The 25,677-nt window shown below is 40.3% G+C and overlaps 1 protein-coding gene across 2 annotated transcripts in view; it reads right to left on the bottom strand.

The window, feature by feature from the left end:
• TPP2 (tripeptidyl peptidase 2) overlaps nt 1-25,677 on the bottom strand; it is a 2,672,548-nt gene that overhangs the window by 1,445,327 nt on the left and 1,201,544 nt on the right. For both annotated transcript variants that reach the window (XM_044071246.1, XM_044071247.1), the window contains exon 16: nt 5,970-6,073. In XM_044071246.1, the coding sequence (XP_043927181.1) occupies nt 5,970-6,073 (104 nt within the window). The remainder of the gene's footprint in view (nt 1-5,969; nt 6,074-25,677) is intronic.

Below are 25,677 nucleotides of genomic sequence, written 5' to 3'. Positions count from 1 at the left end.
GCTGGGTGTTGTGACCAAACATTTTTTAGATACCACTGCAGCTGTCGCATGTGCATTCTAGCTAGTGGTAGCACAGGAATGGTGGCTGCCATTAGGCCCAAGGTTTGTAGGAATTGCCTTGTAGTTATCTGTTGGGTCTGCACAAGGGTTTTGAAGTGGGAGGACAGGGAGCAGACTTTGTCCTGTGGGAGAAAGGATTTCATTACGTCTGCCCTGATCCTGCATCCCAGAAATGTTTTGTCTTGTGTTGGGGTCAGGGAAGATTTTGGGAAGTTGAGGGTGAACCCCAGTTTTTGAATTAGGCAAATGGTGAACTGTAGATGGATTAGCGGGGTTTTCTTGCAGTCTGCTAGGATCAGAATGTCATCCAGGTAGGGGTAAATCTGAATCCCTTGTGTTCTGCAATAGGCTATGGCAGGTGCCAGGCATTTTGTGAACACTCTGGAAGCAGTGAACAAACCAAAGGGCAATTCAGTAAACTGTAAGTGAGAGGAGGGTCCAGAAAAGCATAGGCACTTTCTGTGGGAAGGCTGAATGGGTATGTGCAGATAGTCTTCTTTCAAGCTGAGTGTGGCCATGAAAGCCTGGGTTGGTATAAGAGTGAGTAAAGTTTGTAGGGACAACATTCTGAAGGTGGGAACCTTTAGGAATAAGTTTAAAATGGAAAGGTCTAGAATGGGTCCCCATTGCCCATCTTTTATGGGGACCAGATACGGTCTTGAATAGAAGCCTTTTCCTTCCTGCCCTGAAGGGACAGTTCTATTACACCCAGGTTCAGAAGGCCTTGCAGAATCTGTGGGAAGAGGTGTCTGATTTCTTGGGGGGGCGGGTGCCCCTTAAGGGGGACCTTTCTTTCCAAGTATCTTTTTTGAATTATAGTCGGCATCCATTTGGCTGTAGTGATGGTTTCCCAAAAGGGAAGGCAGTAGGAGAGGTGGGCAGAAAGGGGAGGATGGGCAAGGCAGTCATGCATTGTTGGGTCCTCTTCTGTCTTGAAAGGGCTGTCTAGTGGGGGGCTGTGACAGCTGGCTGGAAGGGGTTTGCCTTCTGACCCCTCTTCTGTGTCTGGAAGAGCCAGGTACAGTTGAGACTGGGTTTCTTCTGACAAAGATGGCTTTGGCAGGGTAATTCCTATAATATTTGGGAATAGGAGACACCAGAAGATGCTTGATGTCTTGCAATTCCTTGTTCATTTCCTGTAGATTTTTGAAAAGGTCTGCTGACTGTTTACCAAACAAAAAGTTAGGGTCCAGAGGGGCATCTAAGATTTTAGACTTGAAGTTCTCTGGTAAGTGTTGCAGATGTAGCCAAGACTAGCTTTGAAGTACAGTGGCAGAGGCTGCAGAGCATGCAGAGGCCTCTGCAACATCATAACTACATCTAATGGAGTGTCTGGCTACTTGGGCAGCCAGAGATAGTTTGGACAATATGGAGCAGTCTACAGTAGCAGCCAGCAGTATAGAGGCTTGAAAGACAAGGTCCAGAGCAAATTTGGTCATGTGGGTTTGATAGTTGATGGCTCTAAAGGCCAATGTGGAAGACGTGTAAACTTTCTTTCCAATTCTATCCATGGTTTTGCTGTCCTTGTCTGTAGGTAAGAAAGAGGAAGATGGAATCAGTCTGGATTGTTAATCAGGTGAAACAGCAATCACAGCTGGGTCTGCCAAAGGTGGTCTGACTAGAAATTCTGGTCATCAGGCACTCTGTAGAAGTAGTCTGGCCTCTTAGGGGCAGGTGGCTGGGTGTCTGGTGTCTTAGATGCTGACAAAAAGGCATCTAAATAATCAGGGATAACAGGAGGAATGGCAGAAGGGGAGGGTGATTCCACTGTAACAGTTCAAAATACCTTTTTTGAGCATCACACATTTGTGAGGTGTGCCATTTGACGTATTCCTTCGTTTTGGTTATTGTCTCTCCAAAGGTGACATCCTGTGGAAGGGCATCCCCTTCGATGGATTCTTCATCTGGGGAGTAATACTCTTGAGGAGAGGCTATTTGGGAGGTGTAAGATATTGATTAATCAGAAGATGAATAATAAGCCTCTTGCTCTACTTCCCTGTCTTGTGAAGTAGGAGGTGGAAGAGAGGAGGCAGAGGCAGGCCTAGGGCTGAGGAGAGGAAGAGCAGGTGGAGAAGAGGCTGAAGGCCTAAGGGCAATGAAGGCCTGCATCAAAGATGGAGTGAAGGACTGCCAATCAGGTAAGGCCTTCGGTGGGTGTAGCCAGATGTTTGGTTTTCTGTTTCTTTTTAACTGGGATAGTCTTAGGCATAGGCCTGGAATCAGATGCCTAGCTAATGGTAGCTGTAACAGGAAGATATGATCCCAGTCGAAGGCCCGGCTGTGTCTGGTTCCCCCTCGACATTGACGGTAGCCGAGGTCTGGGTAAGCTCCGTGGACGTGCTTGTCATCAACTGCAAAGTGACTTCCTTGAAGGTCACTGAAGAAGTGGACAGATCTATCGGACATCCCTCAACTCCTAAATCGGTAGTTGGCAGGGTGTCCGAAAGCTGAGAGGCAGTGAAAGTGGGCTTAGGAATCTTGGCCTCCTTCCAAAGTTGTTCAGTCGGGGCTTCCAAAACGGGATCCATCCATAGTTAATGCTAATTTTCTAGGTATAAATTAAGTGCAGCCAGACGGCTGCGTAGGGTCTTAGCAATGAAGGATTGGCAGACAGAACAAGTGGTGTGATCGTGCTCTCAGCCTAGGCAAAAAACGCAACAGTCGTGCATATCTTTATGGGGTATCTGGCACCTGCATTGGCATTTACCCTTTTTTGCTAACATCAGCTAAAGTTTACTACAACAAACCAAGCTTTAGCTACAAGTCAAAGAAAGAAAAAACTTCAACAGTGTACTTAACTTTTAGATGTCTTGTGGTGAAGGAGCATCTGTGGCTGAAAAGTTTTGAGGTTTGTGCATGCAGACATCACATTTAAGGTCCCTGCTTTATGGCCCTACGTGTGACGTCCCATGCAACTACAACAGCCAAACTGAAGCTTTTGTATAGGAGCCAACATTCGGGTCACTTGAGGTGGGAAATCCCACACCAAGAATACTGCAAACATAGGAATAAAAGGACACCATCTACAACAGGTCTTTCTTCTGTGTCCTCAACCACAATGAAGAGTTCATGATCTCCTGGCCCTTTTTCAATGGGCAGAAATAAGAGAAAATGGACTGTGTTCAGCTCTGCAACAATGAGGCATATCCTCTGGAATGGGAAAAAGAGAAGCTTTCTCCAGGATTATGGCTGCTTAGGGGCAATAGCTCTGGCAGCATCCACTCTAGGGATGCCGCCAAGCAAATTCTCCAAGAAGGATTTTCCTTCTCCTGTGATACTTTGGTCACCACACCAACACCATACAAAACACAGCAGAAGAAAGTTCAAATGGAAAAACTTCATACTGAAAATGGTGCCCAATCACAGTGGAACAAAGATCTCTCTACGTGACTGCCAGAGAATGATGTGCCAGAAGGTATCCATCATATCTGGCAACATCAATCAGACATCCTGAGGTACTATCTGCTGAAGTGTCACCAAATGAACTTGACACAGCACATATGTTTTTCCAAGTCACTGAGGTCCAAAATGATATGGAAGACTTCCATCCTTTTATTGTATTTACTCATTTTAAGTGGAGAGGCCAACTGGCAAAACCCATTTTCAGTGGTGGCCTGGGGTAGGAAAATCCAAAAAAGAAAAATAAATTGTTATAACATTACAGTGAATTATAATGAATAATGCTGGAAACATAACATTACATCACATTACAAATCACAATCAGAAATATAGCACCCTGTATCAAATTACACCATATATTTACAGTGCATGTTAGGTAGCAGAAAAACGGTCAAGGAGCAGAACATTAACAGATCAAGGCATGCATTCAGCCAGTCAGAGATGCTACAAGTTACAGCTCCAGGACTTCATGAGATGTGAAGGGGCAAGCTTAAAGGAAGGCAGCTAACAAGCTTTTCTCTCACATACAAAGTTAAACCACTCCAGGTTTCAGAGACATTTCTATAAAAGCAAGCTTCACCATACTAGTTATATAAGGTCATGAATTTAGTTAGAAACTAATGTCTGAATACGAGGATCCAGTTGGGAATAGACCACTGTAGAAGTGAAGTTTGAAAAGTGCATTTTTTTCAGGATGGTGGAGTATGGTACTCACCATTCTGAGTGTGAACACTTATGTTTTTTTAATAGGAGAAAAGATGATGGTGTATTATTAAAGGAATGGACTAAAGTAAATCTGTAAACACAGTCATAAATCTGTTGCAATCAGTCTATGACAGGTTGGTGAAGATTCTTGAATAGGAAAGACTGGGTAGTAGGTTAGTAGTAGCATAACAAGTTTGGGGTGTCTTTTACTAACAAATTCTCTGTACAGGATGCCCAGCTTTCAGTAACACAAGGGTACGTGTTCTTTGAATTTCAGTGTGGGAGCAAACATACCAATAGATTAAAGTCCGAACTAGTTCAAGGGGTGAACTGTCTTTATTGAGAAGCTCAAGTCAGTCCTGGATATGACAGTATAATTTCAGTTTTCCTGATGTTAAGCTTCAGGCATAGCTGTTATATCCATGAGTCAACCTGGGCAAACTGAACTCCCAGAGCTGACTGATAGTTTGGGCACGTGGAATAAGCCGCAAATCTTTGGAAGCTGTCTGTTACATCCTTGACGGCATATAAACCATACACAGCTAAGTCTATTGCAGCAGTGATCAATATGATGAACATCTCTCAGTATAGACCTTTTGGGGGGAAAGCAGTCACAATCTCTTAGGTTAACCTCATTTGATTCCTCTGACTCACAGGTGAAAGCCAAGGTGGAAGGAAACCACCAACACCAGAATTAAAAAGGATGTGCTGTAGGGTCATCCTTGGGATCTAGCATGCAAACGATGCGTGAGATGCCAGCTGACGGATGACAAGGTGCTAGCACTCAGGGAAGCACACATCAGTGGTGGTGTACTGGGCCAAATCACAGCTTTATGCTAGGTTTCCTAATGATGAGTTTCAACTTCAAAGTAGACAGGTCCCCTAAAACTTCAAAGTACTATTTAAAGTCTACAATCTGATTTAACTTGGGTCATAATATCCAACATAAGTAAAGGAGAGACTTTAGAATAGTCTTCTGTCCTGAGTGCCAACCACAAACTGCAGCCAAATAACTCAATAGGCCATTTTGCTGGAATCAGATCAGTCATAAGCTTGCTCCAGCTGACTGAACGGGGGATGGGTTGTGCCTGTACTCAGCGATGCAAACTCCCAGGCCAACAGTGGTAACCAGGGACTGTATTTCTGCTTTGCAATATATCTAAGTTGACTGAGCTTCAGCCCTTATTAGTCTAGGATAACAACGTGACACAAAGGAACAGGGCAGCTATTTCCCTCTATGAAAGTGTAACTGAGATCTGATTTCTAATTCCTTAGCCTTTTGATGATGCTCTGGCAAAGGCCAGGAGCTGCATTTGAATCCAAGACACTGCACCTCTAACCATCACCATTTTATTAATAGCAAGATAAGCAACAAAACTTTAGCTCTTACATCTACAGGTGGCCATTCAGAATCTACAGGATGCAAGGTGGTACTTTATATCATGCTTTCCTCTCCTACCAGACAGCAGAATAAATGCCACTGTAGGTCCTGGTTTAGTATGTGGTAGCCAGATGAACACAAGGAGGACTATGGTGAACTTGGAATATACATGGTGAAATTCAGGACTGAGATCTCAAATGTTTGAGAATGTGAAAAGAAGTGTGAAGCTTAGGGCCAAGTGAAATACAGGATGACACATGCACAGGGACAGGGTGATGGTGCCACAAGAGTAGGAGTGTCAGGGATAATGATGAACTCAACTGATTATCTGCTGTGGAGGGTCTCCGGTGCTTGCTCTGGACTGTTCATTTTAAAATAGAATTCAAGACAAGTTTCAACGACAACACATTTACTGTTCACTTACCTGCCCACGTGGCTCCCTGAGGAACTTCAATAAAGTGTCTCCGAATATGACCAGGCTTAAAATGCACTTGATTATACTGTAACTCAAAATCTGCTTCATTTAACCTGCAAACAAACAAAAGCCATTTCACACGAAAAAAAAAAACAGATTAAAATATGAGTAAGTATTATTAGATAAAACACAACATAAAAGGATTACTTATGTATGTGGAAGAAATAACAGGCTTAAAGATAAAATAACTAAAAGTGTCAAGGATATCAGTAGTGAAATGTGTTAACATTAAAAGAAATTTCTTTGATAATGATTTTCCTGAAACAAAGCTGATTACAAGAACAAATACAAGCTAGCTGATGAAATGAATATGAGCAAGCAGCTCAATTAGCAATGCAGCACCTATTGCACTTATGTAAATAAGTGTGCATATGCGCATGCATGTGCATTATACTACAAAGAAATGAAACAGATATACACCTTAACTGTAATGCACAGATGTGCAAGATACTTACCAAAACAGCATATTTAAGGAAAGACTCTTGAAGTTAAACAGAATTGTCATTCAGATAAATAATTCAGTATAAAATAATGACAACACCTGCAATACACTGCTAAACATACATGTACTAAGCAACCAAGAATTAACACTGATTTGTCTAGAATATTTCATTTTAACACCATACATGAATAACAGCACCACAGTTTAAACAATTATCAACTTCATACTGAGTGAAAGGGATAGCCGAATGGCAGTGTGAACATTGGTTCCAGGTGATGGTCATATTGTTGATGTGGAACCTCAACCCCATGCACAAAATGGGATAAAGGGGGTTGATGCTGATATTGATTCATATAGAACTAAAAATATATTTTAACAATGATGCAGCGTCGCCCTCTCTCAACTCCTCACTAGTCTCCTATTCTCTATTATCCCTACACACTAATACCTACCCACTCGCTTCATTAGACACTAATGTATTATCTCCCATTCATTTCAACCTCACCGATCTTCCCATCAGCCTTTTCTATCCAGTGCTTAACTCCTTATAAATACTTTCTTACGACTACCTTACACTTCTTGAGTTCCAATTCTTTAAATAAAGGAATAACCGTGTAATTTATTAAATCAATGTTTTTCATTTTGCCAAAGCTTGTATATCATCATCCGTACAGACTGTTTTACTCAATTTGTAATGCTGGAGGCTTTCTTCCCAGGCCTCCCTTTAAAAGTGGTCTTGCATGGTCCAGTCAGGCTTTCCCTGTAAACCAACACAAATAAATATGTAATGCTTCACAAACACTTGAAAATGACTAGTGTCAGGGTGTATCAAACCCCTCTATTCTTCTGTAATTAGATCTAGTCTGTGAGGAAGCTTTTGGTAACTGTCCCTGACCATTTCCACAAGAAGGGAGAACCATGGCTGCCTAGACCAGAAGGGAGTCACCAAATGATCTTGGGGGATTGTTTCTGAATCTTTAGAAGTATGCTGGACTTTAGTGGAAAGGGTGGAAAAGCATACAGAGACTTTCTTGTCCAAGGAAAAGAAAAGGCATCTCTCTTCCGGATCATCTTGCATGGAGTCCTGAAATGGAATCTTGCCAGATGATTGTTCAGAGAGGAGGCAGATAGGTCTACTTAAGAACTCCCACAGATGGATCAAATATTGGAAGACCCTCTAATCTAGTTTCCATTCATGGGAGTCTAATCCAGTCCTGCTCAGCTCGTCTGCCACACAATTTTGCTTTGATGGAATGTAGGACGCCTACAGAGGAAGACTGTACTGTGAAGCTATACTACAAGCTAACATGGCTAGTCTGCAAAAGGGGTATGACTTGGATTCCCCTTGCTTGCTGATGTACCACATGGCTGTGGTATTGTCTGCAACCACTTGAAGATGTTCTAGGGACCAAAGACAGTTCAATGAGTTGACTGCCTTGAGCAGGACAAGCATCTCCTTGATATTTATGTGCTTGCATCTGTCCTTGGTGTTTCTGAAACTCCTCCCCAAGGAAAGTCCAAGGCATCTGTGATGACTGACTACTTTGAAGTAGGGAGGGAGAAGAGAAGACATGAATTTAAGGGTATCTGTTGTTTCCATCAAATGATGTCTCTTCTGACAAACCCCAGCACTGGGATTTGAAACAATAAAGGGTGTTGGTGATGGGAAGAAAGATTTTGGATACCACTGTATGTTTGTTATGTGGAGTCTTGCTAGGGGTATCATGAGAATCACAGATGACACGAGACCCAAAATTCCAAGATATTCCCTCTCAGTGACAGAAGTCTGAGTGAAAAACCTTAGAAATAGATCTAGATACAGATCTACTTATTCCTCTGGAAGAAAATGCTCTTTGAACTCAGGTATCTAGTTGACATCTCACAAACACAATCCTGTGTGAAGAAGTCAAGACAGACTTTTGAATATTTTCTTGGAATCCCAGCTTGTCTAAGACATCTCTCACCCGAGAGATTCCTAACACTTAGAAAAAGAGTTTGCAAAGATAAGCAAGTCATCTAAATATGGAAATATGTGTATACCCTGTAGCCTGCAATGAGCTACAGCTGGAGCTAGCCACACTCTGTGAGCACTCCTGGCACAGTGAATAATCCAAAGGGTAAGGCAGAGAATTAATAATGTTATCCTGATCCAAATATGCAAAACCTTGAAAGAGGAAGAAGACATAGCAGGTTGTGAAGTGACATCATTTTGAATTTGGCACTATGAACCAAGACTTAGAAGAATGCATGTCCATGCAGCCCAAATAAAAAGCCAAACAAAAGAACCAGAGCTCCCACAGTGTGCCGATCATGTACAACACCTTCCCGATCATTTCCAGTAGATAAAAAATTCTTGTTACACCAAAAAGATTTAATGAATTAAAAATATGGTTAAGCGCTTTTACCTATAACATAATTGAACTTCATCAGAACCATAATTCACATTAGTTTTCTCATTTAAATACAAAATTAGAAAAATCATGTGACTAAAACATTCTATATTAAAGGAATAATGATAAAATATTATGTACCTTCCTAACAAACACTTTTCAAATTAAACAAATACATTTCTCATATCAAGCAGTAATAAATATATATGTAAATATAAAAAAATGATGCCAGACATACTGTAAATCTCATCCCAATAAACATTTAAGAAATAATTGTTAAAAATAATGAAATACAAATTCAATAAATTAGAAAGTTAAAAATAACTATAATCTCAATGCTCTTAACCTCAACCAAGGGACTATAGGAAATGTGGTCATTAAGCCATGGTGTATTGGTCAGTTCTAATCTTAATTGTCAAAAAAGTTCCCTAATTTCATATATGTTTTCCCATTCAACTCCCATCTCACTTGAGGTAAACAGTTCTAAGATTCCAAACAAGAAATTTTTTGTAAGATGTACACATCAACTTAGCTGCCTGACAAGTTGGGTGCGTATAAGGTGCCCTGAAGCTTTGGAAGCTGGCCGGCTGTTCATAGGTTCGTACTAGGCTATCTGCCCTAGGGCATTTATAAGCCTAGCCAGAGTGTGTGTGGCTTTCACCACCCCTTAGGATGAGAATACTATGTCCATTTAGGGTTTAGTTTACTGTGCCTCTGTCTAGTAGTGACACAGAGATGACCCCCGGGGTAAACCTACGATCTCCCATCCACTGGTCAAGATTTCTCTTGAATAGTGTTAGTGAGGGGCTCTGCCTAACATGGATTGGGATTCTGTTCCAGAGTGTAGGGAGCCTCTGGGTTATGAATCTGTCCCTCCAGCACGTCCTATTTATTTCTGTGTTGAGGTTTAAATCTCTTGCTCTTGTGGCTCTGATGGATTTGGATTTTCTGAGGTGGAGCATTGTCCATTAATTCCGGATTGGACATTGCCTTGTACGTCAGGCACAGATCACCTCTGAGTAGGCGGTATGCGACTGAATAGAGCTGGAGTTTTTTCAGTCGGGCAGCATAAGACCCTTTATCCTCTTGGTGAGGAACTTTTGGGGTCTTTCCAACTGCTGCAGGTGTTGGGTAAGATACATCCCAAATGGGGCATTGTCCTCAATCATTGGCCTGATAAGAGTACAGGGGCACAATGACCTCTCGATCTAGATGTGAAACCTTTCATGATAAGGTGGGCAATATAGAATGTCTTCCTAACCACTTTGGCAATGTGAGTGTCAAATGAGAGGTTACTGTCAACCTGGGTCTCTAGGTCCCTGATTAACTCTTCCGTACTTAATGGATTACCACCTATGTGGTAATTTGTGGGTACTTTGTTTTTCCCAACGGGTATGACTATACATTTTTTGGCGTTCAGCTTAAGACCATGGCTCTGGCACCAATTATCCGTTTCTATGAGGCCTCTCTGAAGGATGTTTGTGTCCGCTGGAGTATCAATTATGGCGCCCAGTTTGCAGTCATCTGCGAACTTTGTCAGCCACAATCCTCCTATGTTTGCCTGTACCTCGGAAAAATAAATGCCGAACAAGAGGGGTCCCAGGACTGAGCCCTGTGGGACACCGCTTGTGACCGGCTTAGAGTCTGACATGGTTCCAGCAACTCTGACCCTGTGGGTTCTGTCCTTGAGCCAGTTTGCAACCCATCTTGAGACATATGGGTTTACATTTAGGCTGGTGAGTTTGTCTATGATGCCCGAGTGGGGTATTGTGTCAAAGGCTTTTGCAAGGTCAAGGTAGGCTGTGTGAACTGCCTTACCCTCATCAATGGCCTTAGTGACTGTTTCAAAAAAGTTGACCAAGTTCAAAAGGCAGGATCTGCCCTTGACAAAGCCAAATTGGGTAGGATCCAATGTCTGTAGGTCCCCATTGTCTTTGTTTATGAGTTCCATAATGATCCTCTCCATAGCTTTGCAGACCAGGCTCGCTGCTTATGGGGCGGTAATTTCCAGGGTCCGTAGAAGCACCGCCTTTGTGAAGTGGGACCACTGTTGCCGTACGCCACTCTTTGGGTACGTATCCTGTAGTAAGGCTAAGATTAAACAGCAGCCTTATGTGTGGGTTTAGTTCCTCTTGGAGTTCATGTAGCACACAGCCCGGGACACTGTCCGGTCCCATTGATGCTGTGTTTTTAGCTTTAGAGAGGGGCGGCTCTCACCTGGGCATCTGAGATGTTTGGGAGGCTGCACTCTGCTGGGATAGTTATTTCTCCTTTTGGGGGGGAGGAGGGGGAGGAGAAATTTGCACTGAACCTGTCTGCCAGAATGTTGGCAATGTCAGTGGGTTCAGTGTATTTTGTGTCATTTTGGACTAACTCTGAGCATATCTGGGAGTTTCCACCCAGGTTTCTAACATAGCTAAAGAAGGCCTTGTGATTGTCTTATCCTTGGTAGGATATAAACCATAACTAAGGCTACTGCAGCACTGATCAATATGATGATCATATGTATGCACATGCTGAAAATAAGTGAAAATCTTCACATTGTCAATATTGTCCTTTAACTTTTCAAATTGCAACTTTCAAACTTCCTGCCTATGCAACTGCATTTCCTCTCTGGGCAGTGCCAGAAATGGGTCCACTTGAGATCAGTCCACTACCCTAGTTAACACAATTAACTAGAGTTAGTTAGTTAATTAAATTAATTAATTAAATTATTAGATTAATTTGTTAATAAACCAGATAGTCTGTTCATCATCAGTCCCTGCTTATACTAGATTTCAAGTAGTCACTGTTTCCCCTGCAAGACGCTAATCAATTATCTAGCACTACCCGCTGCTTGTCCCATACAAAAGCACTCCATTCCACACTATCGTATTTCTTCAGGCAAGAGACCCACTACTTATGGCAACAAATCACTGCACTATCTTATATGAATAAGTTTATACTCAAGCTTACCATAAGAAAGTAAAACTAAAAGTTTAGCAAAGCACACCACCATCAAATGCTTTGGTTATACATGCCCAAAAGTGATTATGAATCATGCAAGTGAACGGTGTTAATAGCTCATTTGGGAGCTTAACCCAAAATGTCCACTATACCCTGCTGGCATGACCTCCACTGGGCCAACAAGAGTCTCTGGAGTCCCACAGGCAGTGAACCAACACAGTATGCTGGAGGTCTTGGGTTTAGATCCCAAATGAAAGCTAATATTATCCTTCACTTCTATGACTAACAATGCCTAAGCAGAGGACTTTCTCTCCATTTGTGTGTGTGCTTGTGTGCGTATGTGTGTTTGTAATCTGACCAAAAGTGAATTATGGTGAGTTAACTAATATGGTCTAAATTACAATGACCCTTTTGAACAGTGTAAGGGGCCTCTTAAAATATGTCAAAATCTTTTTCCCCAAAAGGTAAGGTACTAAATTACACAAGTGAGGTGTCAGGAATAACAAGGCTTTTTATCCCAAATGTTTTAGATTTACTCTTGGAATCACCAGGAGCCACTTGCTTGTACAGCTAAAAGATAAGTAGACTGACAGAAGCCAGTAACTACTTAATGGAGAAGGGACATAGTCTATGTAGGGCCTGGTATAATACCCTTTATATTATAGTGGAATTTAAAGCACTCCATTGGGCACTGCATGCAATATGCAATATTGTGATAGTAATGCCTAGCAATGCTATTATACAAGTCACAGAAGTCTGCAATGCCAGCAGGCATCCCACATATCCAGTGTCAAGGATCATTTGTTGTTAAATAAAATCATAACGGAAAACTGTAAAAAGGGAACAAATCTAAGTACATCAAGGCTAGACTATAAAAAAAGCATTTGACACTATTCCACATTCATGGATAAAGGTGCTTAAAAATGTATAAGAAACACTCTACATTGATTGATTACATTACAGTAGCCATGAAACAGTGGCAAACCATTTTGCAGTTAAACCATAATAAAGTGCAAATTATTATTCCAGGGATAAAAATACAAAGGGCAATACTCCAGGGTGACTCTGTCACCACTGCTCTTTTGTCTTGCATTTAATTTATTAAGCTGGCTACTTAACAGATTAGGTCATGGTTACAGTTTGGCTCCCAGAAAACAACAAAGTATAAAGACTTCTCGTATTCTTTTCGTGGATAACTTAAAACTGTATAGTTCATTAGATGAGGAATTGAAAGCACAACTGCAAGTGGTCAAAACTTTTTCAGATTATACAAAAATGTCATTTGGTCTTGATAAATGTGCAAAAGCAACCTTTAAAAACAGGAAAGCTGCAGCACCAACAAATCAACCTAGGACAGGAATGTGATATAAAAGAACTTGAGCAAGAGGGAGTATATAATCACTTGGGAAGTGATGAAGTATCAACAATAAAACATGAAAAAATGCAAATAAAACTTAGTAAGAAATATTTTAGAAGACTAAAATTAATACTGAAAACAGTGTTGACATCTAGGAACAAAATCCGACCTATAAACCAATTTCCTCTTCCTGTCCTAACTTATAGTTTTGGAGTGACTTGACTGGCCCCAAAAGGTGTTGGACAGGAAAACAAGGAGGATGCTTCATGCTTATCAAATGATTTACAAAAATCACTGTATACCAAGATTATATATTCCGCATTCTCAAGGAGGCATGGGTTTCCTTAAAACTGATTACATGTACAGAACTGCAACTGTAGGACTGCATAGACATCTACTAACCTCACAAGATCCAAAACTTGTGAAAGTTTTGAAAACATGAATAGAGTAAGTCTAAGATGACTTCCCTGCTTAGTTTAGCAAAAGCATATCGGTGTCAAGTGTGAATGGAAATCAAACCAGAAGCAGATAAAAATCAGGCAATAACAATGTGCCATAAAACAAAAGAAAGAACATAAGGTGAAGGATCAGATGAGAAGGCAAGAAATGTAGAAATTGCACAAATATAGTTGCAAGTATAGAAAAATCTTGGAACAACCTCATGGTGATCAGGGCTGAATGCAGGAATGGCTAAGAAGAGGTGAACTTAAACCAAAAGATGAAAGGTGAATATTGGCGGTCCAAGATAGTGGACTATGTTCACGTTGGTTTATAAAGTCCAGTGAACATGTGGGAGAAACAGTCAAATATAGGTTTTGTAAAACAGAATTGGAAACAGTTGCACATCTTGTTGCTGGTTGTGATATAATATTGGCAGCAGGTTTGTATATTGAAAAGCATAATAATGTGGAAAGACTATTGCATTGGGGATTGTGCAAACATTATAATATTGAATTAGCTGACAAACATTGGAAACATGAGCCACAAAAGATTACAGAAAATAATGAAGTTTATATCACATGGCTTCATATATCTGGACTGTACAGATTTTCACAGAATGCCCAGATTTTTGCCTCGTAGTTTTGGTCTATTCCTCATAACATTTGTGGTTTTCTGGCAAATCATTCAAGATTCAAGTCACGAAATAATGTTAAATAATTACAGACATTTAGTTTCAGACTTTATATCCTTCAGAAAATACATAATTATGCAAAACCTGTTAACCTAGCAACTTTCTAAGATTATAGGAGCAATATTTAAATTCTGTCCCTATTTTTGGGGCTTTGTCCCCCCACTTTTTCTGGATTTGTCCAGATTTCTTGCACTGGGAGGTTGAGAGGTATGCATGGGATCACACATTACCAACAGTTCAAAAAAACAGATGCAAAAAAAAAAAAAAAAAAAAAAACGATACAGTAGTCCATGAAAAGAAGGCAAAAGTAGCACTGGTCTTAGAAATTGCTACACCAGTGACTTCAGTGTCTCATGTACAGAGAGACAAAATCATAAAATACTAGGATTTGCAGGCAGAAATGAGGGCAATGTGGAAGATGGATACCCAGATAATTCCAACAGTAGTAGGAGCAACATTACTGACACATGCAATTCCAGCCGGATTGCAGGAGTCATTATCAGGCACATTGCGGATGCTGCAAACAGCCCTTCTGGCTAACAAAAATTTAAACAATATTAACTTCATGAACTTTACTCATACTTTGACTTAGGAATGGGGGTCCATTCCTGTCATGGTATTAGAAACTCAAAATGCTTGAAGAAATTAAAAAGTGGTGTCAAACCCAGCATAAACACCATTACAGCAGTTCACTGCAAAGAAACAATCATGTATATTTATACATATAAAACCTTAACCATGTTTTATGGCTGGTGTCACAGGCTTGATGCAGATGATAATCTAAGAAGATAAAAAGGTAATAAAGGCTGATGTATGGTGTCCCTAATTTCCATCTGATGATCAAGAATAATGCTTAAGCTGCATGTGACACACATTCCAGCGTCTTCTTTCCAAGATGCTAACAAGAAGTTAATAGGAAAGATTTCTGAGCTCATGTTTAACCAGCAGCTGTCTTGTTTAATCCTAAAAGGAATGTTTTAAATAGCGTTGCTGCCTTCTCGATTCCCAAAGTAGAACATTTTTATAGAAATGTGAAATTCTGTAGGACAAACCACAATCACCACTTAGTTCTGACACTTCTGCAGAAGAGTAAATATTTAACAGCTTTTAAAAGCTGATTTACCTTCTGCCATTGTTCTTTGCCAGTCAGCACTGTCCACTGCTAGACCCTAGCACAACATACAATCTTATCACTTGGGTGTGCCTATCAACCTTTTTTTAAACACCACTGAGTGCTATTAAAATCAGGTTGCACATAAAGGATATGCTTAGCAGGTTTATATTTTCCTCAATATCACAGAAACCTCACAAGGTACAGTTGTTTTATTTAACTATTGTAAGAAACATGGAAAATATTTTTTATCCTACAATCTAAAGACATTTACCATTTTTCATTTTTTTCTTAAGCAGGATACAACTGCTCAAACTGGAACTGCTGTGCATAAAGAGGGAGAGATAGTAACCTAGTTTTAGAGCCTGCGACTCCTGATACATTTACTAAATAAAATGCTAGTTACACATGAAATTAATCCAGGGACTGCCAGAGAAAATAATGTGCAGCTCATACAGGTAATCAAATTTATCTGCAAAGAAATGAGCTATTTGTTCACACTAAGATAAAAAAAAAATCTTCTAGTAAAGACAGACTAAAATGCGGGCATGCATGCTAAAAGTCTGAGAACCTCAACTGTGATACTCAGAACAGCATGAATTTAACAGTTAATACTGAGACTATGCACCAGCTCTTAAGGCCACAGTATCACTCAAATACTCCCCACCACCACCACAACCACATACATACACAAACTCCCTATGTATAATGATTCTTTAACATATACACATGGGCATGGATGTGCAGATGAAAACAAAAATAAAAATGTAACATTTATTATAATTCCAGTTTCCACTGGTAAGGCAACCTGAAGAGTCTCCACATACTGCCCCCCAAAACCCTCTGTATAACAATCATCTCTTTACAACATGGCTACAAGCTCTCCTTTTAACAAGGTGTTTTCCAGGTTGCAATTTATATTAGAATGTGCTACCACAGGCTTTGAATACCATAATACACTGACTACATACACATATATATATATATATATATATATATATATATATATATATATACACATATACATAAGGCAATGTTACAACTGCATCATGTACACAGACAACCCTCTCCTCCTACCACAAAACATTAACATATGTGAGAGATGCAATTATATAGATAAATTGGAGGTTAAGCTCTCTCCACCCAAGACTGGAACAGGTAGTCATGAGAAGGTTAACACTTGGACCACACCTCCAGCCTCACGTAGACATACTAAACCAGCACTGGCAAAAAATACACAAAATCATACTCGGAGGGTCTAAATAAAAACCTGCAAAAGCATCACAAACCTCCAAAGCAGACACCCAAAAATCCTGCACCTCCTGTCACAAACAAGACAACACATAAAACACAAAATCAGTGTGCCGCACAATCACAGCCCTTAAGGTGAAATAACTTACCTAACACACTAGTAATAGGCGACTCTATAGTCAGGCACACTGACGTCCCACTCACTAGGCTAGACAAGGAAAAGATTACTGTTAGCTGCCTGTTGGGAGCCAGAATCCGCCACACAACACAAGCACTCAGGTCACTCCAGAACAAGTACAAATTTGACTGTCATTGTTCATGTTGGTGTGAATGACCTGAGACGTACCTCCCTGGACTACATGAAAAGAGACATGGAAGAGCTGTATGATCATGTAGCCCAGGCGGGTATGACCCTGACCCTGAGTAGCATCCTGCCCTCACCAAGAATGATACCGCAGTATAAAGAAAAAATGATCAATTTCAACAACTGGCTAAGCTTCTGGTGTCTTCAAAGGGGATCCAATGTCTGTCAGCCTGGGACAACATGCTCGATAGGCCTCGTTGCTTTGCAAGAGACGGCTTGCACCTGTCACCCCTAGGCTTTCAAATGCTGGCCAAGGCTCTTGCTGCCCCCATAGTGCCTTTTTTAGGCAAGGCTCAAAAGTCAAACCCACCTCCGTAAACAGCACAAATAAAAAAATGATGGTTATGCTACTTAACGCCAGGAGTTTAAATCTCAAAATGCAACTCATACCACACATTTCGGCCACAGAAACTTTACAACAAAAGGAAGAAACTGTTGCAGAAAAGAGGAAAATTCTGCTGGCAGTACACTAAACACCGAAAGTGTGATAAGAGACTTAGGGACACAGGTGAGTTTCTGAAGTTTATTTACAGGCTGACTGAATATCCCTTAACTAAATAAATAAATGGTACATCAGTATAAGCAACTACAGAACCTGAAGCAATGAGAACTGTGGGCGGTGCCTGGCAATGCTGGCTTTATAATAGTGTTGCATGAATCTAGCAAGGATTCCATGCAAACTGTCAGCATGGATCTAGCATAAACCTTCACAATAATGCACTAATGTTAAACTCTGACCAAGCTGAAAACAAAGTACATGAGATAAAACCATAAAGCTACAGGTTACTATTACAATGATCCTCCTTGAAAACAAACACTGGACAGTCAGTCAAAGAATAAGTTCAACAAAGTGCATCAATTAGCTTAAGCATAAGCCTGGATGCTGGGAAATTTCTTACTCCTACTTTATGTCCAATTACCGCCACTTTGCAGGTATTTATTTATACTTGTTTAGCAATAAATATACTATGTATGCATATTTTAAGTAAATATTTCAGGCAGTGTCAAAAAAAATTACAACTGTGAATTTACTCTGTAAAGGCTGTATGCCGAGGCGCCAAGAGGTTTATGTTTTTTATTAAACAAGTCTAAGGTTCAATTTGGTGTCCTGTAGAATTAATTTGCTTTCACTACTTAATTTTGTGGATGTATACAACTTCTTTGGTTCTATTCGTGGTTTGCAGTGTCCACATAGTAGCATGATGGAACACCATTTCACAAGACCATTCAACACACAAGTCAGGGAAGGCTGCTGACCCCAATACAGTGGTTAGAAAGTGAGAAACTCTCATTTTTTCATGCCAAATTATGCATATGTGCTATACTAATATTTTTGTTAGTAACTCAATCCAGGTGGGGTATATATGGGACTTCATGGTATGAAATGTAAGCTTACATAACTGCAAAAGTTGTCACTGATACTTGCTGTTTGCTCACTACCATTATGGTCATACAGTTGCTTAGTAATAAAATATGCACATAAGTATAATACTTCTGTAAATATCTCAAGCACTGTCTACTTGGATGCATTGTGGATCAATAATTCACATGCACAGTCACTACAAAGGTCATGAATGGTTCTACAGATCAATGATGTAGTTGGTACCACAGACAATGTGACTTTTTTGGAAATGCTATGAATAAATTCTAAATGTTTTTAATTGTATAGTGCATGGAGCATGGTGATTACGCTCTGATATCTGGAAAAAAGACAAATCAGTTGAGGGTTACTATAGTGCAAGACCCCATCATAACAAAAAGTTATGTACTCACCATAATGTTGCATCTGCATTGTCCATTTTCATTCTTCCTCAACTGATGGGTCACAGATCCAACTTGGATCTAACTTGGCTGCTTTGACTAGATATTCTGATCTAAAACTCTCGAGTTCCTCCTTTTACCCATAATGCCATGCCAACCTAACATACCTCAGATTGAGTTTGCTGCCTTTAGGAATAAAAGACAATACCGTAAAGGAAATGGAAAGGATACAATAAGAAAAGGCCTGGAGTTCAAGCAAGGAATACCAGTTCCCAAAGGAAAAAAAAACTGTTAGGTCTTTCCAGGAGCAAATGGAAGGGAACAGGTGGGTGGGAAGTTGAAGAATGAAAATGTAAAATATATATGGAACGTAATGGTGAGTACATAACTTTAATATGATGATGTCATTTTCCTTAGTTCATCTGATGGGACACAGCCCCCACCTAGTTGCATCCTGGGTGGCCCTCATGGAAGGATTTTCCAGAGTACTGCACAGCCAAAGGCAACTTTGTTCCTGGAAACCAAATCTAATAAGCATGAGAATTAGTCCAAGTGGCAGCTACACAAATGTGAACTGTGGAAGCTCTTGACCAAAAAGCTGAGGAAACTGCCACAGACCTCATGGAATGAGCTCTAAGGGACTTAGGCAGGGATAATAGTCTTTTACTACAAACAGAGAAGATACAATTGGTTAACCATTTGTCCAGTGTAACTTTGGAAACTGGCTTAGCCAATCTGTTAGGTGAGAAAGAGACAAACATCTGGTCTGTTTTCCTGAAATCCTTGGTTCTATGGAGATAAAAGCGAAGTCGCCTATGCATATCTAAAAGAAAGAGCATGTACTCTCCCTTATTAGAAAAGTTCAGAACGACATCTGGGACGTTAATGACCTAGTTGATATTACACTCAGAAGCTACCTTACGCAAAAGAAGATGGATTAGTCCATAAGGAAACTGTCTGTGGAATATCAGGTAAGGGGGTTTGGAAGACAGAGGCTGGAGTTCAGATACTCAGCTAGTTGATGTGATAGAAAACCATTTTTCTAGTCGCTAAGACAAAAATTTTAAAGCTGACCTGACAGAAGGTTCAAAGGGAGTTTGGGTCAGGGCCTGAAGCACAACAGTTAAATCCCAAGGAGGAGTAGGATCCTTTATCGGAGGTCTGAGTAAAAAGGCTCCTTTGAGAAAGGCTTTACACAACTCAGAAGAAGCTAAGGTAAATTTATTTTCTCCTAGGTGGAAGTTCACAATGGAAGCCAACTGGACCTTAATAATGGGAAAATTAGCCCCTTCACTGAAAATTGAAGCTAAAAAATCAAGTACAGCAGGTATAGGGTCAGACAGAGGGTCTAGATTGCTGTTAAGGGCCCATGATATAAATCTCTTCCATTTACTTTTGTAGATCTTTCTAGCAGAAGCTTTTTGAGAAGATAAAATATGACAGACCTGGAAAGTCTAGCAATTAGTGGAATTGAATACATCATGCAGAGGCCTGTTAAGTCTGGATGAGTCATACTTGTCAGATGAGATGTGGAGGTCTGGAGTGGGATCCAGTATCCAGGGCAGATGCGGGGGGGGGGGGGGCAAAGGAAGGGGAACTATCTCTGATGAGGCCAAAAGCAGGCCATGAGGATAAATGTGCTCTTCAATCTGAATTCTTTCTGTAGAAATTTGGGGATGAGAGGTAATGGTGAACAAGCATATAAAGAAGACCAGAGGGCCAGTCATAGACTAAAGCATCCCTTGGTGACTCCCCCATTGGAGGGATCAGAGCAAAGAACCTGCTGTACTTGTTTTTGAGGGGGATGCGAACAGGTCACAGCATGGCTGGCCCCATCGATGGAAAATTCTCTCGGCTACTTTGACATTGAGAGACCACTCAAAGCATCAGAATGGACTTGCTTAATTTGTCCATAACCATGTTGGCTTTCCCCGGTGTCGCTCGTCCCTCTCTAATATAGATGACGAACAGGCGGGGTAGTTTATTTATATGCTTTACTACACAGAAACACATCAGAATGGATATCAGTATTACAAAATATAAACAAACTGATTAACTGACAGACTACACAAGCATACAGGCTTACATCTCAACAGTTTACTACAAAATGGCAGTCAGGCTCGCACGTGCTCAGTATTTATGCACTTGTACAAATCCCTAGAAAGCTTTTTAAAGGCATACATACTAATCTACAGCCTCCCTCTTAAATAGATTGCCCTCAATGAAATGACATTAGAACAAGACATGCAATAATATAAACATTAGAAACAATGTTTGTGTCCAAGTTGTAGTGTATCTGTAACATGGTCTGTAAATACGACCTGATCTAATAACATAGTAATCAGAACTGGGTTTGGCAACAGGGGCAGACTTTGGTGAACAACTCCTATCAGGAACTTTGGGATTCTTCTCAGGAATAGGGATATTTACTGGAACGTACTCTGGAAGTGGAACTCTAGACAACTCACTCTGAGATAGAGAGTCTTTCTCACAGGCTAGGTGCTATGGTACAGGCTCAGACACCATCGTCAAATGTCTGATACCAACTAAACTCTACTCCTTGTAATTCCACAATGTATAACCTCGGTTCTGGACATTCATACTTTTCACGACTCCTATCCGATCATAACCTTTGCATATTTGCATTCTCACTGTTTCTCCTTCATGTAATGGATTGAGCAGTTTGCTGGGTCTATCGTAATAAGACTTCTGCAATAGGCCTTTCTTTAACAGATGGGCTTTCACTGATGTTATTCTTAGCACTTGGAACCAATAAACTACTGCTGACTGGTAATGCAGTTCTGGTTTGTCTCGACAGAAGTCTCTGTCTCTGAGCAGGTAAACCAAGATGTTTATCAAGGAATATTTCTGAGATTCAAGATATTCAGAAAAACATCACTACTGTCATTTTACATTCTCTAGTAACTGCTTCACACTTTGAACTGCACTTTCTCTCAGACCATTTGACTGCAGGTACTCAGGACTACTCGTAACATGAATAAAGTTCCACTCTTCTGTGAATCTTTTGAATTGCTGGCTAACAAACTGTGTGCCATGGTCAGAAATAACTTTGTGCGGACTACCATGGTCTGCAAAATGATGCTTCATCTTAGTAATGACAGTACTGGATGCTAGATTAGAAAGTAGGTCAATCTCAAACCAACTGGAATAAGAGTCTACTAACAGAGTAATGTTGAGCATTCCATTCGAAAATGTCAGTGACTACTGTCGACCAAGGTAGTTCAGGAATCTGGTTTAGATGAAATGGTTCCTTTTGTTGATGTGGCTTTGTACTATTGCATACAGAACAAGACGAAAGTACTCTCTCAATAACTTGTGAGACAGAAGGCCAAAATACTAATCTTCTCACCCTCCTTTAAGTAGAATCAGTTCCTAGGTGGCCACGATGCAAAATAGCAATATACTCTTGCTGCAAGTACTTTGGAAGAATTACTTTTACTTTTGGATGGACCATTCATGGCGATACCATTGTCAAACGAAATTTCATCTCTGTAAGGAAAATAAGGTTGAACTTCTTGATGTAAACTAGATTGTTTTGACAGCCATCCTTGATTGATAAAGTGGCTGAACTTCTGTAAAACTGAATCTGAAGCTGTGTGATCTTCTAAGTTCATCAAGATGTGTGCAAGAAAACTTTCTCACTTTCATGACTTCAAAATCAAGTTTCTCATTCTCATGCTGTTCACTGATATTTCTGGGTGATTTGGATAATGTATCAGCAAGATAAAGTTATCTGCCTTTTGTGTAGACAAGATTAAAATTGTACTTCTGTGATCTCATCATACATTGCAATCTGGCTGGAGCTGTATGCACAGGCTTTCTCAAAATAGTGACTACAGGTTGGTGGTCTGTTTCGATCTGGATAAGTCTACCATAAACATAATCATGGAACTTCGAACACGCAAATGCAATTGCCAAAAGCTCTTTCCCTATCTGAGCATACTGCATTTCAGTTTGGGTGAGAGATCTGGATGCATAGGCAACAGGTTGACCATCTTGAAGAATGACTGCACCAAGACCAAATTTTGAAGCTTCACAGGAAAGAGCAACTGGTTTGTGAACATCACAGTATCTGTGAGTTGGTGGACTGGCAATTCTCTGTTTCAGGACATAAAATGCTTTACGTGTCAGCTCTCTTAGTGGTGCTGCTAGTTGGATTAAATCTGGAATGAACTTGCCTGGATAGTTAACCATGCCAAGAAAACACTGAAGGGCTTGATTATTGTCTGCAGCTGGCATCTCAAGAAGAGCTGTTTGCTTGGAAGGGTATGGTCGTAAGCCTGAACTGGTAAACAAATGACCAACATAAGTAACTTCCTCGTAACCTGAACTTGCAGTTCTGCGGATTCAGCTTAAGATTCACTTGACGTGCTCTTTCCAGAACTTTCTTGAGGTTTCTGTCATGCTCAGCTTCACCATTGCCTCCTACTAGAATATCATCTACTATAATAGCACAAGGATACCCAGAAGAAATTTGCTCCATTGCACATTGGAAGACTTCACTGGCAGAATTTATCCCAAATGGCATTCTCAAAAATTGTACCTGAATGTACAGATGGAGTAGTGAATGTAGTTAGCAAACAAGGATTTTTTGTCAAGCAAAATTTGCCAAATGAACTCTCTGCATCTTGGACAGAAAAAAACAGTGGCATTTGACATCAGAGCTGGAACTTCTTTGACTGTATGCATTGGATGATGAGGTCTTTTCAGTGCTTTGTTTACATCTCATGGATCAATAGATATTCTGATATCATCTCAGCTTTTCTTATGAGCTTGGAAGATACCCACGCAGTTGGTTCTTCAACTGGACAAATTACACCTTTTTGCACCATTTTGTCTAACTCAGCTTTGATTCTGCTCTGCATAGCTATTGGAACTTTCTGGGCTGACCTGACAACTGGGTTAACATCTGGGTCTGACTTCATGGAGTACACAATCGGAAGCTTGTCTAGTTTATCTTCAAAAAGATCAGCATAGGTAGAAAAAATATATACTGGGTGAAATTAGAACAGTGGTCTTTTACACTAACATGATGAACTTCCTTATTAAATAAAAACAGTCCCATTTTCAAACCATCTCTGAGCCCTAATAATAACTGGATGTGCCTTTTGACCACATAAAATAAGTTGTAGCTTCTCCCAGTAGAGCAACATGAAAGTACTACTGAGTCTTCAGCTTGAATCTCTCCACCACCATAAGCAACAAGCTTTGCACGCATTGCCAAATCAAGCTTCTCACCAGTATATACTCTAGCACATATTTCTGTAGTCATAACATTGCACTTTGAACATGTGTCAGCTTTGAGCTCTATGGGTTTTCCATTTCTCTGAACAGTACATGATACTTCATTCTTTGCCTATAAATCTACTGCATTAACCGTTTCATGAAGCACTGATACACCATCAACATAAAAAGTAGGGTCATGGCTTTCTAATTGATCAACTTGATTCTTTGAATGTTCCCTTTTAATAAAATAATGCCCCTTATTTGATGTACAACACCTTTTGAAATGATTCCACTTACTGCATTTGTGACATTGTTGACCAAAAGCTAAACATTTTCTTCTTTTAGGCTCATGACTTCCTCCACAATTATGACATTTGGCAATGAAACTGGGTATAGGCACATGCTTTGTCCTTGCTGACTCACTTTTATGCTTCACTGAGACTGTGGGTACTGTGGAACTTGCTAGAAAGCTACGAGGTTTCCTGGTGACTGCTGCAGAGTTTACAGTTACTGCCATGTGCTTGGGCCTGTCTCTTTTAACCACATGCTGCATACTATCAACATTGGCTTTAGAAGTTACTGGAAGCATCCATCTCTCATTTGTAAGCATAGTTGTGTGCTTTTCTGTAAGCTCATATATCTGACAAATCTCAATGGCCTTATTCAAAGTTAAATCACTGTCAAGAAGCAAATTCTGTCTCACAGCATTATCTTTAATACCACACAAGTCTGAAAGGCTTACTGAAATGCATAATAATGCGGCAAGTCTGTTGCAGTGGGGACTGTGCAAACATTATGGTACTGAAGTGGCTGAAAAACACTGGAAACATGAGTCACAAAGCATTATAGAAAATTATGAAGTCTGCATCGCATACGATCATCCATTACCAGCAGTTCAATGATAGATGCTACAAAATCAGATAGAGTGGTCCATGAAAAGAAGACAAAAGTAGCATTGATCAGTGAAATCACCACACCCAGTGACTAGAATGTCTTGCGTACAGAGGAACAAAGTCATAAAATATCAGGATTTGCAGGCAGAAATGAGAGCAATGAGGAAGAAAGATACCCAGACAGTTCCAATAGTAGTAGGAGCAATGGGTCTTATAAAAAAGAATCTACAATCACATTTAGATACGTTACCAATACATGTAACTCCATACGAATTGCAGGAGGGGTCATTACTGGACACATTGCGGGTGCTACGAAAAGCACTTTTGGCTGACATCAAGGACTGAAGCAATATTAATTTAATGAACTTCAATCATACTTTGACTTAGGAATAGGGTCCATTACCGTTATGGTATTAGAAACCCAAAAGAGTTGGAGAAATGAAAAAGTCTGTCTTTTATCAACTAATCCCTTAAATCACCAAATCTGCACATTTTGGCTTTGAGAAACAAGGTTGTTATATATGCTACAAAAGTTTCATCAGGCTTTTGATCCCTTGTGTAAAACAAGTGCCATTCCTTTGTAACATTCATTTGGGGGTTACACACTTTTCTACATTTACATTTTAAGCACTCAGGGTCCTCCCTTGACTTAGCCAGTACAACCATATAACAGTATTCCCCCTCTCCTGTAAGGACAGCAGGTGCATACACAAATGAACGCTCCCTTTCTATGGCTTTTGAACCAGCTAAATTAAGCAAAATA

This window comes from Protopterus annectens, chromosome 5.part0 (assembly GCF_019279795.1).
Source record: "Protopterus annectens isolate FY-2018-M chromosome 5.part0, PAN1.0, whole genome shotgun sequence".
NCBI lineage: Eukaryota > Metazoa > Chordata > Ceratodontiformes > Protopteridae > Protopterus > Protopterus annectens.
This window is presented reverse-complemented; position numbering and strand designations above follow the sequence as displayed.